The sequence below is a fragment of the Rana temporaria genome, chromosome 1 (genome assembly GCF_905171775.1).
Source record: "Rana temporaria chromosome 1, aRanTem1.1, whole genome shotgun sequence".
Taxonomy (NCBI): Eukaryota; Metazoa; Chordata; class Amphibia; order Anura; family Ranidae; genus Rana; species Rana temporaria.
The window spans coordinates 167,233,061-167,253,256 of NC_053489.1; the positions used below are offsets into that span (position 1 = coordinate 167,233,061).

The 20,196-nt window shown below is 42.6% G+C and overlaps 1 protein-coding gene across 1 annotated transcript; it reads right to left on the reverse strand.

Annotated features, from left to right (window-relative positions):
- Nucleotides 1-790: 790 nt before the first annotated feature.
- On the reverse strand, nt 791-19,837 carry LOC120932920 (phosphatidylethanolamine-binding protein 1-like). The gene is made up of 4 exons (XM_040345783.1): nt 19,646-19,837; nt 14,328-14,434; nt 11,015-11,115; nt 791-1,074 (listed from the first exon to the last, which is right to left on the reverse strand). The coding sequence occupies exons 1-4, from the start codon at nt 19,778-19,780 to the stop codon at nt 860-862; spliced, it is 558 nt and encodes a 185-aa protein (XP_040201717.1). The 5' UTR covers nt 19,781-19,837; the 3' UTR covers nt 791-859.
- Between the last annotated feature and the right edge of the window lie 359 nt (nt 19,838-20,196).

Below are 20,196 nucleotides of genomic sequence, written 5' to 3' on the forward strand. Positions count from 1 at the left end.
CACACACACAACATGATAGATTGTACAAGCCAAGTCTGTGCCATCATCTATAGACTGGTGGTTCCCCAAATCTTATAAAGTTGAGCTCTTGTAAACCCTTTGCTCCATCATCACTCCATATAACTGCAGGGAACAAATAGCGGAAACCCTGTGTAAGCTCCTAATCATGACTTGGAGCTTACATAGCGCCGAGGAGTCTGACCTCCTACCCCTGTGACAGCACTAGGTGCATGAGGACCCAATCACCAAGCAGCAGTGTTATCACATGAGAGAAAGGGGAGTGAGCTACCCAAGCCCCAAGACAACTATACAAGTCTGGTCTCAGAGAACTTCCATCCATAGTGTCCCACATAGGCACTGCGTTTCCTTTAACCCTTATGTTATATATTCACTTATTCTTTTCTGAAGCAAAACAGGTGCATTTTGGCACACATACTGTATAGACCAGCTTTTTTTTATTTTATTTTTATTTGTAGCAACCACACAGTATAGGCAAACTACTATATTGCTAGATCACAATCCTGCACATCAGTAATAAACTAAAGCCCCATACACACGATTGGACCTTTGTCCGACCAAACTCCATCGGAGTAAAAGAGAACATGTTCTCTATCTAAACTCCAATGGAATTCATCGGAATATCCAATGGGCATACACACGGTGGGAATTTCCGATGGAAAAAGTCCATTGGACTTTTTCCATCGGAAATTCCGATAGTGTGTACGAGGCATAAGACTAAAGCACGTGTAATTATAGCATGGAAGAATATATTTAAAAAAAAAATCGGAAGATCAGTCTGTCTTCTTTATTGTTAGGGTCCTCTTGTTGTGTAACTGGACTGTAGATGGATTCTCTGGCTCTACACTCCCAGTTGAATGTAGATTTCAGGAACTGTTTCATCCCACTCAGCCAGGTAACACGTGCCCGCAACAGGACGCCCAAGTTTGTATTTCTGGCGAAATCTTTTTGTTTTAAATTTTTCTCGATTTGCAGCACTTGTGTCCCCCAGAATCGGTTCGTCACATTTTAGTGGGCCATTCTGTTTATAAACAAGCAGGGTGTACCTGTGACAACCTGATTTGGACAAAAAGAGACAGGAAATTTGATGAAATATTTTTGTTAGAAACCTCATCAATCAGAAATATACAATACACACATACTGGTATATTTCTAAATCAACAAGTGCAGTGCTAATCAAATAATGATCAATGATTATCTCAAATCATAACATGCATATAGTAAGTCCCAGTGCCTATTCTGACCTCCCTGGGGCCCTGAGCAAAATTACATGGCACATTAAAAATGAGAAGCGGGGGGCGCTGACGACAGTGACATGTCACATTAAAGAAAGTTGAGAAGCGGGGGTAGGGGGTGTTCTGCTGTCGGAAATGACATCTTACATTAAATTGAGAAGCAGGGGATGCTGACTTCTTACCTCTTCTCCCATGCAGCCAGCGAGTTGAGAAGCGGGGTCAGGGGGCGAAAATGATTTCTCACCAGGCGGGGCCTCTAGTAATTTGGGGGGCCCTTCGCAGCTTTGCAGGGCCCTAAGCGGCTTGCATAGTGAGCCTATAGGGCGGATCGACCCTGGTAAGTCCAAATAGAGGGGTGTAGAAACAAGGGACAGTCCAAAAGTGATGAGTAAAATCTTCAGCCACACTTGATCAAATCGTTTTTTTCATAGATAGTGACATCACAGTGAACCACCACCATATGTTTAATAAAATACGCTTACCAAAGCGAATGGAGTCTTTCTATGAGAAAAAAAGAGTCAAAATTCTCTTGTGTATCCATTTGGTCCCCATCTGGGATAATGTGCACCTCAGGGTCCAATTACACCCTCATGAAAGTCCCATGGAAGCCTCATCTTTCACACGCATCTAACACACGTTGTATTAAGTGCAAACCAGTGACTAATTCCAGGTCCCCATAGGTGAGAGGTCATGTGACTGGGGAAGAGGGTGGCGGGGGAAATGTGCATGAATTGCAGACATATATTGAATATGTGTTTTGTTTTTATTTTGCCCAGACATTCACTTTAAGGCTGGTGTCACACGTGCGATGTGGGTTCCCGCATCGCTTCTGAATCGCAGGCAGTTCACATTGCTCTCTGTGAACCGCTGCGGGTGTCAATATAAAGTTAATGACACCCCCAAATCAGTTCACAGAACACAGTGCGAACTGTGGAATCGAATCTCATGGATCTGAACACCCATGCGATCCGATTCCAGTGCGGACAAAAAGAAAGGGCCCTGCACCATTTTGGTGCAAGTGCAATTTCAGCCATACAAAGTGTATAGACATTGCATGTGATGTGCACAGGCATGCGGTGTGAATCACATGCAATGTCTGCCATCGCACCAATGTGAACCCAGCCTAAATCTTCTAATGGTTTCTTCCATTTATATGACACATTGGAGTTTATTTACTAAACCTGAAGAGTGCAAAATCTGGTGCAGCTCCTCATAGCAACCAATCAGATGCCAGGTCCAAGCTTAATTGAACAAGCTGAGGTTAGAAGCTGATTGACTACCATGCAGAGCTGCACCAGATTTTGCACTCTCCAGTTTTAGTAAATAAACCCCAATGGCACTGGGATCCTTGTGTTTCTAGGTCTCCACACTTGACACTGCATAAGAGGCTCCCAGTTATCATTATTGTTTTTTCATCTATATTGTGCTATGGACAACTCAACAGTAGTGGGATATAAGAATACATAAAGTATGTTGGTCCACCAGATTACACTAAAATATCACCTTAGCATGTGTGAAAAAATATTCAGCAAAACGCTGAGAGCCTGAGCTAACCGCTCCTACCCCCTCCACAACCCAGCGCTCCAGTGGTGTCAGAGCAGAGAGTAGTGACTGACAGTCACCACTCTCTGCTCACGGAGCTGTGAGAACAGAGCGTTCTGTAGTGTTTGATCGCTCGGTTCTCAGTCTAAGAGCTGGCAGGGGACCGATGCTGCATCCACCTAGGTAAGTATGATTCTTAAAAACAAAAAAAAAAAAACATTCCCATACTTCTCTTTTACAAAGTTGTAACCTGACAATTGGCCCTAGTGGAAAACTTTGCATTTCCATTACTTTTAGTTCTGACAATGGTCCCCAGGATAGAAATAGAGGACGATTCTCCCTCGTGGGTACACAAGCAACAATAAAACTTTACAGGGGTTCTAAGCCTTCCCTACACTATGCAAAGCAAAAGGAAAAAAGTTTTGGTTTTAGAAACACTTTAAGGGCTCTATGTATGTTTAAAGCAAACTGGTAATCTGACCAGAGCACCTTCTTCCACGTGTTTGCTGTGTCCCCCACATGGCTTCTCGCCAACTGCAAACGGGACTTCTTATGGCTTTCTTTCAACGACTTTCTTCTTGCCACTCTTCCATGAAGGCCAGATTTGTGGAGGGCACAACGAATAGTTGTTCTGAGGACAGATTCTCCCACCTGAGCTGTGGATCTCTGCAGCTCCTCCAGAGTTACCATGGGCCTCTTGGCTGCTTCTCTGATTAATAGCCTCCTTGCCCAGTCTGTCAGTTTAGGTGGACGGCCATGTTTTAGTAGGTTTGCAGTTGGGCCATACTCTTTCCATTTTTGGATGATGGATTGAACAGTGCTCCGTGAGATGTTCAAAACTTGGGATATTTTTTTTATAACCTAACCCTGCTTTAAACTTCTCCACAACTTAATCCCTGACCTGCCTGGTGTGTTCCTTGGCCTTCACGATGCTGTTTGTTCACTAAGGTTCTCTAACAAACCTCTTAGGGCTTCACAGAACAGCTGTATTTATACTGAGATTAAATTACACACAGATGGACTCTATTTACTAATTAGGTGATATCTGAAGGCAGTTGGTTCCGCTAGACTTTAGTTAGGGGTATAAGGGCTCTTTCACACTAGCGGACCGTTCGTCCGCTCATTACAAGTCCGTTAACGGACTTGTAATGAATCCCTATGGGATCGCGTCCGTTAGCGGATGGAGCATCCGCTAGCGTCCGCGTCCGTCGGGATCTGCTTTTCCGAACGGAAGAAACCCTATTTTTCTTCCGTTCGGCGGGACGGACCGGATGCAGACGGACAGACGGTCCGTCTGCATCCGATCCCCCATAGGGGACAGCAGAGCAGAGACAGGGCGGTCCCTGCACTGTGTGCGGGGACCGCCCTATTCGCCGACAGCTCAGCGGGGATTCCCGCTGAGCTTTGGCGGACACACGGAGCGGACCCAGAAATGGTCCGCTCCGTGTGAAAGAGCCCTAAGAGTAAAGGAGGCTGAATACAAATGCACGCCACACTTTTTAGATATGTATTTGGAAAAAAAAATTTGAAAAACATAATTTTCCTTCCACTTCACAATTATGTGAAATTTTATGTTAGTCTATCCCATAAAATCCCAATAAAATACATTTACGTTTTTGGTTGTAACATGACAAAATGTGGAAAATGACAAGGGCTATGAATACTCTTTCAAGGCACTGTAAGTGTTAATGGGAAAGTTTTTTTTTATGTATGTGAAAAAGATACTAGATGTAAATAATATTTTCAGTGCGTATACATTTTCTAAAAATCCTGTTTGCATGAATTGTGATTACATTTGTATTTGGGACAGCAATATTTTCTCTTTACATAGAAAAGCACTACTTCCTGCATTGCAGTGCTACACAACAGTTCTGTCTTACTGCTCTCCTATGCACGGTGTATGTCGGTATAGAAGACAGGCAGGGTGATTGCAAACTGAGCATTTGCTCCTCCTAGTGGCAATTTTACAAATATCTATATTTGATATAAACATAAAATGTAGGAGTTCAAGCTAATAAAAATGCGAAAGTCACAAGGTACAAGCTGTAATAAAAAGCCAAAATACAGTATATGCTCACTGCAAAAACACTATATTTCCTTTTACAGGCTTAGATTCAGCATTGGGTTAAAGGAGTTCTATGGTCACATATACTTTCATTTTATAACATCAGTATTGTAATAACGATACAAACAACAGTTCTTCTGACAATCCAATATAAGTTTCCTTTAAAAATCTCTTTTCATGATGTGAGTTCTGTCTGTCTGCTGCCCATCTTTTTTCACAACTTCCTGGATTCCCAGCATGCTTTGCAGCTTCTTCTCTGCTGTTTACTTTCAATGTCTAAGGACTAAATATCCCATGGTACCTTGCTGCCCACAAGCAGCCAATTCTGTACTGACTCAGCCTTCTGAAACTCCTCCTCTCGACACCTCTGCAGTTCAGAAGGCAGTCTCTGTGAAATATATGTCACAGCAGTGCCTACTCACAGGACATGTGTCACAGAATTCAAAGAAGTAAATGAGTGTGAGCTTCAAACGGTAAGTTTACAAACGTTTACACAGCTCTACTGGATAGTCTAGCAAAGAAAGGGACCCGATCTTTCTCCCTTTCACTTTCCCCATCTCACCTCTGTGACCAGACAGTGAAAGGAAAAGCAGAACACTGATGAACTCTCTCTGTCAATCTGCTCTCTCCTCCTATCTGTATGATCCTTGAACTGCACCACACCTAATTGGTTTCTAGTGCTGCTTCTCCCTTCCCCTCTTTAACCACTTAAGACTCGGACCATTATGCAGGTTAAGGACATTGCCCCTTTTTGCGATTCCACACTGCGTCGCTTTAACTGACAATTGCGCGGTCGTGCGATGTGGCTCCCAAACAAAATTGGCGTCCTTTTTTTCCCACAAATAGAGCTTTCTTTTGGTGGTATTTGATCACCTCTGCGATTTTTATTTTTTGCACTATAAACAAAAATAGAGCGACAATTTTGAAAAAAATGCAATATTTTTTACTTTTTGCTATAATAAATATCCCCCAAAAAGATATAAAAAAAACATATTTTTTCCTCATTTTAGGCTGATACGTATTCTTCTACTTATTTTTGGTAAAAAAGAAAAACGCGAAAAGCGTTTATTGATTGGTTTGCGCAAAAGTTATATCGTTTACAAAATAGGGGATCGTTTTATGGCATTTTTATTAGAATTTTTTTTTACTAGTAATGGCGGCGATCAGCGATTTTTTTTCGTGACTGCGACATTATGGCGGACACATCGGACAGCTTGGACACATTTTTGGGACCATTGTCATTTTCACAGCGAATAAAGTGCTATAAAAATGCACTGATTGCTGTGAAAATGGCAATGGCAGTGAAGGGGTTAACCACTAGGGGGGCGCTAAGGGGTTAAGTGTGCCCTAAGGAAGTGATTCTTACTGTAGGGGGACGTGGCTGTAGGTGTAACGTCACTGATCGTCATTCCCTATAACAGGAAACAGACGACCAGTGACACTGCCACACAGAAGAACAGGGAAGGTGTGTTTACACTCACCTCTCCCCGTTCTTCAGCTCCTTCGGGTGCGGTCACGGAGCTTCAGACCGGGTCGCCTTTAAGAGCCCAGGCGTGCCATTCTGCCGACGTATATGTGCAGGAGGCGGTCCTTAAGTGGTTAACCACTTACAGACCGGAAGATTTCCACCCTTAATGACCAGGCCATTTTTTTCAATACGGCACTGCATCGCTTTAACTGACAATTGCATGGCCGTGCGACGTTGTACCCAATCAAACCTCTGTGGTTTTTATTTTTTGCACTATAAACAAAAAAAGAGTGAACATTTTGGAAAAAATATATATATATATTTTCTTTTTGTTATAACAATAATCCCAGAAAAAAAAGTAAAAAAAAAAAATTCCTCTTCTTTCGTCTACAAAATAGGGGATATATTTATGGCATTTTTATACATTTTTTTTTTTACTAGTATTAGCAGCGATCTGCAATTTTTAGAGGGACTGCGACATTGCGACAGATCAGACACGTTTGACACTGACACTTTTTTGGGGACCATTGACATTTATACAGCAATCAGTGCTATAAAAATCCACTGATAACTGTGTAAATGTCACTGGTAGGGAAAGGGTTAACACTAGGGGGTGATCAAGGGGTTAAATGTTCCCTCATGTGTGTTTCTAACTGTAAGGAGAGGGGACTGACTGGAGGAGGAGACAGATCGCTGTTCCTGATTACTAGGAACAGCAGATCTGTATCTCCTCTGCTGTCAACACACATCCCCTGTTCTGGCTCTCGTGCCTGCACAATCCCTTTGAAAATTAAAAGTCAGCAGTTATGCATACTGTAGCTACTGACTTTTAACATGGGGACACTTACCTGTCCTGGAGTCCAGCATTGTCGGCTGGTTGGGTGCTGCCACCGCCATTGCTGGTACGGGAACACAGCCGGGTCCATACTGCGAATGCGCAAAGCACACTGCGGTCTCTCACTGGCCTGGCAGAAAGGGAGGGATGAGGAGGGGGGCCGAGCTGCTAATGTATTCCCGGCCTGGTCTCCTGGAAGTGGGAACAGGGTACCTGTAAAATGTGGCACGGGAGGGGGGGGAGGAATCAGATAAGCGAAAGTTCCACTTTTGGGCGGAACTCCGATTTAAGCTTTGCTGCACAGGGAATTACAGTGTTACAGTTAATTACACTGCTAACATGTAGAAAACACATTTAGGGTTCCTACCCACGAGGATTCTTTAGTGTAATTTCCCGGGAAATGGGAGCTGCACATGCTGTGTACAGCTTGCCTTACAAGTGAATGGCTGTATATGGCTGTGCTCTTGTAAATGCCATTGCTTCTTTACGTAGTTACCCGAGCATGTGCATTCTATGGCCCGGATTCACGTAGCACTTACGCCAACGTATCTCGAGATACGCCGCGTAAGTGCACATATGCGCCGTCGTATCTATGCGCCTGACTTTGAAAGCAATATACGCCTGTAAATAGGCTTCATCCGACCGACGTAAGTTTCCTACGCCGTCGTATCGTGGGCACATATTTACGCTGGCCGAAAGGGGCGCTCCCATTGATTTACGATTCGAATATGCAAATGAGTGAGATATGCCGATTCACGAACGTACTTGCGCCCGGCACATTAATATACGCGGTTTACGTAAGTCGTACGTCCGGCGTAAAGTTAAGCCTCATAAAGCAGGTGTAAGTCATGTTAAGGTATGGACCAGGGAACAGCCGTCGTATTTTACGTTGTTTACGTAGTAGTATGTGAACAGGGCTGGGCGTAGGTTACGTTCACATCGTAGGCAGTGATTCGACGTATCTTGGGGAGTATTTCCGACGTGATTCTGAGCATGCGCACTGGGATGCGTCCACGGGACGGCGCATGCGCCGTTCGTTCGGCCCATCATTTGCATGGGGTCACGCTTCATTTAAATGGATCACGCCCACTTCCACCTACTTTGAATTTACGTTATGCCGGCGCAACGTTGGGAGCAAGTGCTTTGTGAATACTGTGCTCGCCGCTCTGCGCTACGTCGGGGTAGCGTATATTCGATACGCTACGCCGGCATAACTATGCGCCGCTCTACGTGAATCCGGGCCTATGTGTTTCCCAAAAAGAGAAAGCCCTAGGCTTGTGCAATTAGTTTCGTAACTAATCAAAATTCGGACGAATTTAGCAACTTTCGGAGGTTTGGAAGCATTCAAGTTTCCAAAAAAAGCAATTACGAATAAAACCAAATCCGAAATAAATGATATCGCAAATAGCGAATGCTCGAATGCCTTCGGCATAATTCGTTGTTGCATTAATGCTGTCTAATTCAACAGCAAGTCGACTTGTTGTGATCCCAACCACACATCCAACAATAACACTCTCTGCTCCTCCCTCACCGTGCTGAATTCCCTCTTAAAATGGTGCACTGGCGCGGAGGCTATAGCCGCATGTCAAAAACAAAAGTAAACTACGAGATTTTGAATGTATTTAGAAAAGTACAAATCCATTCGAAGCACGTTAGGCAGCGCCATTGTGGGAGAGACACGGAAAGTTACTAATCAACGAACCAAAAAATAAAGGTACGAATCAACAAAAAACAATGTACTCATACGAAAGTATGAATTATAAATCAACTAAAAATAACGCTTACATTAATACGAATCATTCCGATTCAACGAAAAATGACGCTTGCGAAAATACGAATTAGTCCGAACACGAAAAATCACCTTTTAGCAAAATTACGAATGATTACGAATCAACATGACGGAAAAGAAACAAAACGAAACAAATGTTTCCGTTGTGCACAAGTCTAGAAAGCCCCGTGTTTGGAAAATGTGCTGCTGGTAAATGCACAAAACAGAGTTAGGCCTCGTACACACGACAGAGGAACTCGGCGGGCGAAACACATCGTTTTCCTCGTCGAGTTCTTGTTAGGCTTGTCCAGGAACTCAATTTTCTCCATTCCCGTCGAGCAAAAAGAGAACATGCTCTCTTTTTGGCTCTGGTTGAGTTCCTCAACAGTTTCCTCGCTGAAAAATGTACACACGACCGGTTTCCTCTGCAAAAAAAATCTGCCAAGTTTCTTGATAGATTCTGCCGAGGAAACCGGTCGTGTGTAGGAGGCCTTAGGCATTTGCATACAGATATGCCATTAACGGTATGCAGTAAAATGTGCCATAAATAAAAAGATTACACTTATATACTTAAAAATTATTGTTATGATTCAGGACTTTCAGGAGCATAGGGTCAGATTCACGTAGGTGAACGGCGGCGTAACATATCATAGATACGTTACACCGCCACAAGTTTTCATCGCAAGTGCCTGATTCACAGAGCACTTGCAATGAAAACCTACGCCGGCGGCCTCCGGCGCAAGGCGGGCCAATTCAAATGGGCGTGTGCCATTTAAATTAGGCGCGCTCCCGCGCCGGACCCACTGCGCATGCTCAGTTTCGCAATTCCCGTTGTGCTTTGCGCACCGTGACGTAATTTTTTCGAACGGCGACGCGCGTAGCGTACTTCCGTATTCCCGGACGTGTTACGCAAACGACGTTAAATTTTAAGTTTCAACGCGGGAACGACGGCGATACTTTAAACAGCAATACGTTTGCTGAGTAAAGTTAGGGCAGGTCAAACGACGACTAACTTTGCAACGGGAAACTAGACTAGCAGCGACGTAGCGAACGCGAAAATTAGTCGGGAATCGCCGTAACTCCTAATTTGCATACCCGACGCTGGTTTACGATGCGAACTCCCCCCAGCGGCGGCTGCGGTACTGCATCCTAAGATCCGACAGTGTAAAACAATTACACCTGTCGGATATTATGGATATCTATGCGTAACTGGTTCTATGAATCAGTCGCATAGATAGAAACAGAGATACGACGGCGTATCAGGAGATACGCCGTTGTATCTCTTTGGTGAATCTGGACCTTAGATACTTCTACTAGAATAAGCTAAATAGTTCAATACAGATTCCAGACAAATGGTGTAAAAAGGTGATAGCAGCAACTGTGTGGATCTTTTTCAAGACCAGGAACAACAGAGTATGTGTTATATGTTATAAAAGATATATACAAGATTATGGCAGATAAGGTGTAAAACTACACCTAGGGATCTATTTATAACAAAATCTTTGGACACATGTCACATACATTTTGGCCCTAGTTTCTGTAATGCAATAATTGCTATCATCATTAGCGCCATCTAGTGGCCAAATTGCATTATAGCTTTCTGAAACACCTCAAATGAGATAACATGCCACATTTTGGACACTAGAGTGATGACAATAAAATTAATTAATCCATTATGGAAATTATACTAAACATTCATGCAGTCTGCATGTCATTCTTCCAATAAATGTTTTATAAGTAGATTGCTTAAAGTCTGTGCACCTGCAAATAGCCTCCTCATTAAGCCAATGCTTACAGACAAGAACAGGGTTTTAAAAGTGTAAGGGCTTTAAATGTTTTGTGTTCCATGTAAGGTATTATAAGGGAAGTAAGTAGGATATGAAGGGTTGTACCTATCAGCTTCACTCATTTACAGAGTTTGTATTTCTTCTGCTTATTCTTATTGCAGCAGAAGGCCCAGAGACAAGTTACATTTACCAAGTAATAGGAATCTCACATTAAGGAAAACACGACAGGCATTATCCAGAATAAACAATGCCCTTACCTACATTTTTTAACTAAAAATGTATGAGATGAAACTAACCTGTATCTTTTCCAGGTCCAGAGCCGACATACTTGGTAAGTGTACAGCCGCTGTTGAGATCATTTCCTTTCATGTTCACTACTATACAGTGATGCCATTCCCTGGTAAGGAAAAAAGTAAATGCAATCCGTTTGCAAGAACGTTGTGTACATATTTGATTAATTGTTTTTTAGTTATATTCCTGTGTATTGTGATGACTATAAAGAATTAAATCATCACTGCATGCTAGATACCAGCCTTAAAAAGACTCTATCACTTAAAAAAAGAGAGTTGCTACTAGGTATTTGGCAGGCAAATACCTGCAGCAACTCTCAAACTCAGTTGCAGTTGGAGGGCTTCATTTAAAGGTACAGTACCTTGAAAAAGTATTCACACCCCTTGAAATTTTACACATTTTGTCATGTTACAACCAAAAACGTAAATTTATTTTATTGGGATTTTATGTGATAGACCAACACAAAGTGGCACATAATTGTGAAGTGGAAGGAACTTGATAAATGTTTTTTTTTTTTTTTTTTTACAAATCAATATTTAAAAAGTGTGGTGTGCATTTGTATTCATCCCCCCTGAGTCAATACTTTGTAGAACCACCTTTCACTGCAATTACAACTGCAAGTCTTTTTGGGGATGTCTCTACCAGCTTTGCACATCTAGAGTGAAATTTTTGCCCATTGATTTTTGCAAAATAGCTCAAGCTCTGTCAGATTGGATAAAGAGCATCTGTGAACAGCAATTTTCAAGTCTTGCCACAGATTCTCAATTGGATTTAGGTCTGGACTTTGACTGGGCCATTCTAACACATGAATATGAATTTAAACCATTCCATTGTAGCTCTGACTGTATGTTTAGGGTCGTTGTCCTGCTGGTAGGTGAACCTCTAGCCCAGTCTTAAGTCTTTTGCAGACTCTAAAGCCCTGTACACACGATCGGATATCTGATGGAATCTAATCCGATGGATTTTTTCGTCAGATATCCGATGAAGCTGAATCAGTTTTGCTCACACACCATCGGTCAAAAATCCGACCGTGTCCAAACGCGGTGATGTAAAACACAATGACGTGCTGAGAAAAATGAAGTTCAATGCTTCCGACCATGCGTCGACTTGATTCTGAGCATGCGTGGATTTTTGACCTGCTGAAGAAAAGCATCTCCACAACATGATGCTGCCATTACCATGTTTCACAGTGGGGATGGTGTGTTCAGGGTGATGTGTAGTGCTAGTTTTCCGCCACACATAGCGTCATGCTTTTAGGCCAAAAAGTTAAATTTTGAATTTTCAACATCTGACCAGAGCACCTTCTTCCACATGTTTGCTGTGTCCCCCACATGGCTTCTCACAAACAGAAAATGAGAATTCTTATGGATTTCTTTCAACAATGGCTTTCTTCTTGCCACTCTTCCATAAAGACCAGATTTGTGGAGTACACGACTAATACTTGTCCTGAGGACAGATTCTCCCACCTGAACTGTGGATCTCTGCAGCTCCTCCAGAGTTACCATGGGCCTCTTGGCTGCTTCTCTGATTAATGCTCTCCTTGCCCAGCCTGTCAGTTTAGGTGGATGGCCATGTCTTGGTAGGTTTGCATTTGTGCCATACTTTTTCCATTTTCGGATGATGGATTGAACAGTGCTCTGAGATTTTAAAAGCTTGGGATATTTTTTTATAACCTAACCCTGCTTTAAACTTCTCCACAACTTTATCCCTGACCTACTGGGTGTGTTATTTGGCCTCCATGATGCTGTTTGTTCACTAAGGTTTTCTAACAAACCTCTGAGGGCTTCAAAGAACAGCTGTATTTATACTAAGATTAAATTACACACAGGTGGACTCTGTTTACTAATTAGGTGACTTCTGAAGGGAGTTGGTTCCGCTAGACTTTAGTTAGGGGTATAAGAGTAAAGGAGGCTGAATACAAATGCACGCCACACTTTTTAGATATGTATTTGGAAAAAAAAAATTAGGTGACTTCTGAAGGCAATTGGTTCCACTATTAGATTTTAGTTAGGGGTATCAGAGTAAAGGGGGCTGAATACAAATGCACGCCACACTTTTCACATATTTATTTGTAAAAAATGTTGAAAACTATTTATCATTTTTCTTCCACTTCACAATTATGTGCCTATTTGTGTTGGTCTATCACATAAAATCCCAATAAAATACGTTTACGTTTTTGGTTGTAACTTGACCAAATGTGGAAAATTTCAAGGGGTATGAACACTTTTTTAAGGCACTGTTTGTCTTTCACAATGTGCTAGTACTAAAAGTTTACTAAGACCGTGGGAAGGTATGTTGATTGGCAGAACAGTCAGGCCTCGTACACACGACCGAGTTTCTCGGCAAAAATCAGCAAGAAACTTGCTGTTTTTTTTTTTTTTTTCGAGGAAACGGTCGTGTGTACATTTTTCGACGAGGAACTCGACGAGCCAAAAAGAGAGCAAGTTCTCTATTTTCTCGATGGGAATGGAGAAAATTGGCTTGTCGAGTTCCTCAACAGCCTAACAAGGAACTCGACGAGCAAAACGATGTGTTTCGCCCGTCGAGTTCCTCGGTCGTGTGTACGAGGCTTCAGTCTTGTGATTTCCAAAGCAACAAAATTACTAAAATATTTGGTCACAGTCACACTTTATAAGCAGTTACAGCAAGGATATTTTTTTTGGGTGGGATAAGGACCTGTCTACACCACTTGCAATGCTGAACCACACAGAAAAGCACTTCCCTGCAGATGTGCATATATGACATTAATCCTAATAGCACCCCACACATCCAGCAAATGCAGGTGCATTAGAGGCTACTAAAACGCATAGTACTGCATTACTATGCAGTTTGGTGTGGTGGGATTTTACTGGAGACATCATAACACAGGAAGTAAATTAGTGGCAAGATTGTCAGGTAAAAACAACCTAAAGATGAGTGCAGCCACTACAGTTGAAAGACTAATAAGATGCAATATTTTTGTTTTTGGATTTAATACTGCTTTTACAGGTTTATGTCTGATTTTAGAATAGGATAGTCTAGATACTTTCTGCGTTGATAACTCAAGGACTCAGTTTCTCTGTTAAAGAAAGCCTCAATGACAGTACCCTCAGACTATTACCATGTTGAGGATGGTTAGAAAAGCTTTATGAGCCTTATGTGTCCTAAGCCAAGCAGAGAGAATGAAAGAGTGGCCACTCTGTTGACTTCCTTCCCTCCTTACATCAATCACTAAGTGCTATTTTCTTTAATAAAACTGATAAACATTTTAAGAGATATTTTACTATGAGACTGGTGGATCTGAAGAAGTGTTTTCTCGATATAACCATATTTTCTTACCCAATACTGGGGTCTTCTCTGGAAGGTACATCAGGATCAGTAAAAATAAAAGTATACAATGAATTAGGATCCATGCCCTCCCAATGAATACATGGCATTTGTTTCACCTAAAAGACAACACAAAAATCAGTTATTTATTATATAAGCAGTACAATGATCTTGTGCCAGATGTGAAGCTTGTCTGTAAGGGGTCGGGGGCCCCTCATCAGTGGGAGGTAATGTCAGGAGCGTCTAGCACTCCTGTTACTCATTCGAGCATCCTGGTTTTGGCTATGGCATTTTCCTTGTCTGTCTGTCCACCTGCAAGGTGATTGATGTGGCCAGACTCTGGATGGAGACCAAACCTGATATAAGCCAGTCAAGCTTGCAGTCTCATGCTTGTGATAGAGTGTGTGATACATGATCAAGCTACCTGTTTGTCTGCCCTGCTAGATTGGATTATTTTGTTGACGACCTTGAATCAGATACCGACTATTCTCTGAACGCTGCCTGCCTTTTGACTTCAGACATTGACCCTGACTATTCTGAACCTTGCCTGTCTGCCAACTGCATATACCTCTTTGCTTTGCTCAGTTTGTGCATGCCCTGGCGTGGTAGCCAGGCACTATAGCATTGTGTATAAGTCCAGGGGGCAACTGTGTGTCAGTAGGGCTGCTTGCCTTGTGGGAAAGGAGGCTGCTATAGGTAAAGATCACAGGATCTAGCTATAGTGTCTGGCCACCTGCATTACGGTTAAGCATGACAACGGGGGTGATTTATTTTGGCAGGATCAGACCATCTTCATCATTTGAAATTGTTATAAACAATATTTACCCCCTTGAAAGTTTTACTGTCATAAAAGATTAAATTATAGTGGATTTTTTTTTTTTTTAAACACTAGGGTATTTTTTTGTTGATTAATTTTAGAAAAAAATACAAAAATAAATCCATGGTGATTCAATATTCTATGAAAATAAAACATGAACCCTTCCATTTGGGAGTGAATAGTTTTTATTGGCACCATACAGAACAGCTGTATAAATACGTCCTACAACTACATATCAGATCTAATAAATTTCATCTTCTGACAGCTGTTTACATGATGGCTTGGAATATACATAGTAATCTGCATACCTCATATACAAAACTGCATCCCATCCAAATCAATTATCAGCACAGTGGATTAGTGGCAGAACTTTTGCCTTAGAGCACTGGGAAGCCTTGGTATGAATCCTGCTGGGGACACTATGGGCCATATTCTCAAACAAGTTACGCCGGTGTATCTACTGATACACCGGCGTAATTCGAAATTCCCGCCGGCGTATCATTGTTTTGTATTCACAAAACAAGATACGCCGGATTTAGGCTAGGATCCGACTAGTGTAAATCACTTACACCGTAGGATCCTAAATGCAATACTACGTCGACCGCTAGGTGGCGTTTACGTTCAGGTCTCATTTGTTTATGCAAATGAGCCTGATATGCCGATTCCCGAACAAATTTGCGTCGCGTAACCGTCGCTTACGTCGTTTGCGTAAGCGTAAGGTTACCCCTGCTATATAAGGGGTAACCTTACGCCAGTCCCACGTATGCCATGTTAAGTATGGCGTCGGGTCCGCGTCGTCTTTTCCCGTCGGGTACGTTGTTTTCCTAAGTCGTTCTTGAATACGACTTTACGTCAATGACGCACACGTCGGCGTCATTGACGTTTTCCGCTGAGAACTGGAGCATGCGCAGTTCGATCGAAACGGGGGCGCGCTTAATTTAAATATAAGCCACCCCCTTTGAAATACGTGGGGATACGCTGGGCCTTTTACACTACTCCTCCGCAAACTACAGAGCAAGTGCTTGAGGAATACGGCACTTGCTCCAGTAAGTTGCGGTGGCGTAGTGTAAATGGCTTACGCTACGCCGCCGCAGAATGTTAGAGAATCTGGCCCTATCTCTATAGAGTGTACATGTTCCCCTTGTGCTTGCATGTGTTTTTTCCCACACTCCAGAGACTCAATGCTTTGTGCTTTCTCATTATCACCCAATGCTTTACTACTTTCACACCGATCACCTAATGCTTTGCTACTGACATGCTGTAACATGGAACATGATTGGCATGGCTGGAAGATTGTTCAAAGCAGTGGGACCAGGCAGTGGGAAAAGTGAATAGAATAGATGCATCACTAGAGGGATCACCAGCAGGAGGAAGGAGGTTCCGATTCCCCTATATAGATCTAAAGTGAGACCTTGTTTAGAACCTGACTTACAGAAAGATATTGATAAGATTGAACAAGTCCACAGACGGGTAACAAAAATGGTGAAATGTCTGGGGGATAAAACATATCAAGAGAGACTTTAGGAACAGTCTGAAGGAAAGAAGGGAAAAGGGGAGTCATGATTGAAACCTTTAAATATGTCAAGGTGGTGAATATGGTTCAGGAGGGCATTGTTTTTTATATTATAAATTAAAATCAAGAACATGGGGACATGACCTCAAACCAACTAGAGGAAAGTTATAAGTGTTAAGGCTAGCCTGTGTTTGTAGGAGGAGTCAGAGGGCTATTTATCCCTCCTCCCCTCTAATCTCCGGCGTCGGTGGGATTTCTGGGTACCCACCCACCCGTTCCCCCTTTTTTCAATTTTGTCTTTTTTCATCATTTATTTCTTCACTTCACTATCACTTCGGGGTATGCCCACTTATAGGCGTACTGTCTGCAAGGCCAATGGCACACCTCAGGCCTGGGTAGTTAGGATGTCGTATTCCTCGGTGAAGACTCTGACTACAACTGATTTTAGAAAGTATTACTTTACTGAAAGGGTAGTTGATGCTTGGAATAAACTTCCAGCAGAGGTAGTGAGACAGTAAATGGTTTCAAACATGCTTCAGACAAACATAGATCTATACTCAGACAAAAAAATGTAATGAAATAACAAAACAAAAAAAGGGCAAACTCGATGGACTACACAGTCTTTTTACTGCTGTCACTTTTCTATGTTTCTATATTTTACCCCGATCACCCAATGCTTTACTGCTTTCACCCAATACATTCCTGCTTTTACCCTCATCACCCAATACATTGCGGCTTTTACCATCATCACCCAATACATTGCGGCTTTTACCCTCATCACCCAATACATTGCTGTTATCAACCTGATCACCCAATACATTGCTGCTTTTACCCTGATCACCCAATACATTGCTGCTTTTACCCTCATCACCCAATACATTGCTGCTATTACCCTAATCACCCAGTACATTGCTGCTTTTACCCTGATCACCCAATACATTGCTGCTTTTACCCTGATCACCCAATACATTGCTGATTTTACCCTTATCACCCAGTACATTGTTGCTTTTACCCTGATCACCCAATACATTGCTGCTTTTACCCTGATCACCCAATACATTGCTGCTTTTACCCTGATCACCCAATACATTGCTGCTTTTACCCTGATCACCCAGTACATTGCTGCTTTTACCCTCATCACCCAGTACATTGCTGCTTTTACCCTCATCACCCAATATGTTGCTGCTTTTACCCTCATCACCCAATACAGTACATTGCTGCTTTTACCCTCATCACCCAGTACATTGCTGCTTTTACCCTCATCACCCAGTACATTGCTGCTTTTACCCTCATCACCCAGTACATTGCTGCTTTTACCCTCGTCACCCAATACATTGCTGCTTTTACCCTCATCACGCAATACATTGCTGCTTTCACCCTCATCACCCAATACATTGCTGCTTTTACCCTCATCACCCAATACATTGCTGCTTTCACCCTCATCACCCAATACATTGCTGCTTTCACCCTCATCACCCAATACATTGCTGCTTTCACCCTCATCACCCAATACATTGCTGCTTTTACCCTCGTCACCCAATACACCGCTGCTTTTACCCTGATCACCCAATACATTGCTGCTTTTACCCTCATCACCCAATACATTGCTGCTTTTACCCTCGTCACCCAATACATTGCTGCTTTCACTCTCATCACCCAATACATTGCTGCTTTTACCCTCATCACCCAATACATTGCTGCTTTCACCCTCATCACCCAATACATTGCTGCTTTCACCCTCATCACCCAATACATTGCTGCTTTCACCCTCATCACCCAATACATTGCTGCTTTCACCCTCATCACCCAATACATTGCTGCTTTTACCCTTGTCACCCAATACACCGCTGCTTTTACCCTGATCACCCAATACATTGCTGCTTTTACCCTCATCACCCAATACATTCCTGCTATTACCCTAATCACCCAAAGATGTTTTGCTTTCACCCTGATCACCCAATACATTGGTGCCTTTACCCTGATCACCCAAAGCTTTGTTGCTTTCACCCCGATCACCCAATGCTTTACTGCTTTCACCCTGATCACCCAATGCTTTACTGCTTTCACCCTGATCACCCAATGCTTTGTTGCTTTCACACTACAACTCCCATAAACAACCAATGACAGATATTTTCAATAAATACAGTACATCCCAACTGCTACTGTCCTTTGAGATAAACAGCAACTGTCTCTAATGATCACATAAATATAAATGTTCAGCTAAGACATGCGTCTCCATTTTTGATAGGCATCAGATTGTACCTGCACAACCGATCACTCTAAGGCCCCGTACACACGGTCGGTTTGGTCCGATGAGAATGAACCGAAGTTCATTTTCATTGGACCAAACCGACCGTGTGTATAGGCTATCGGTCTGTTTTCCTTTGGTCCAAAATTTCTAAACATGCTTCAAAACCGAACCGATGGACCGCTTCCCCATTGGACCAAACCGATGGTTAGTACAGAAAAGCATCGGTTCAAAACCCGCGCATGCTCAGAATCAAGTCGACGCATGCTTGGAAGCATTGAACTTTGTTTTATTCAGCACGTCGTGTGTTTTACGTCACCGCGTTCTGACCCGATCGGATTTTGAACTGATGGTGTGTACACACATCAGGCCGTACGACCACTTCAGAGGTGAACCGATGAAAACGGTCTGTCGGACCATTCTCATCGGTTTTGTCCGACCGTGTGTACGGGGCCTCAGTGGACAACTTTCAGTCCTCGAAAATATATCACATACCAGGAGTCAGATATCAGAATAAAAATAAGAACCTTTAAGCAGTTCTAAATTTCACTACAGAACATAGTATGCAAAGTAATGCAGAGCAGTGAAGACAAGCAAAGCACATCACAGCAGCCAACCAAATAAACTAATGATGAAATCTGATTACTTGCAACATCACCGTTTTTGTGTGTGTGTGTGTGTATATATATTTATATATATATTGTTGGTATTCGTGTCATGTCTATATAATGTAACTTTGCATTGCTGCATACCTGAGAAGGTGTAAGAATTTGTCCCAGTTTTTCCACAGTAACTGATCCATACGTGGCCACTAGCAGATGTTCGGGCTTTTCATCCACTTGGGAAAGTTCCAGGGGTCCATCCCACTCCGCAAGGTCGACAGGCATCTCTGATATCAGACACAGCACAATAACTTGCAGTAGAACTGAGAGTGCTGCTGAGCCCACTGTGTATAAGTAATGACAGCAAGCACCCCGCCCCTCTCTAGCAGCAGCCAATAGGGGGAGGCCTTGGAAAAGCTTGGATGTCTTATTGGTGATCGCTGACAGCAATCATCCTACTTTGACTGAAGTTTTGGAATAGGTGTGCTACATTTGCCTATTCATATGAATGTTCCTGGCAGAAGAAATCTTTATTTCCTTTGATTTCTGATAAAAGTTTGGACTGTTCTCAGAGCTCAGAGCTTTCATTGAACATAAGGAACGACTTTTACAGAGATCTAGGAGCAGGGCAAAAAGTCTTGTACTGCAATGTAAACAGTATGACGTAAATCAGCCGCAAACAAAATATTCATATGAAACGA

Coding starts and splice junctions, on each gene's coding strand:
- LOC120932920 (XM_040345783.1), bottom strand. CDS start 19,780: ATGCCTGTCGACCTTGCGGAGTGGGATGGACCCCTGGAACTTTCCCAA. Junction 14,435..19,645: donor AAATTCTTACACCTTCTCAG/GTATGCAGCAAT, acceptor GTTGTCTTTTAG/GTGAAACAAATGCCATGTAT. Junction 11,116..14,327: donor AGAGAAGACCCCAGTATTGG/GTAAGAAAATAT, acceptor TTTCCTTACCAG/GGAATGGCATCACTGTATAG.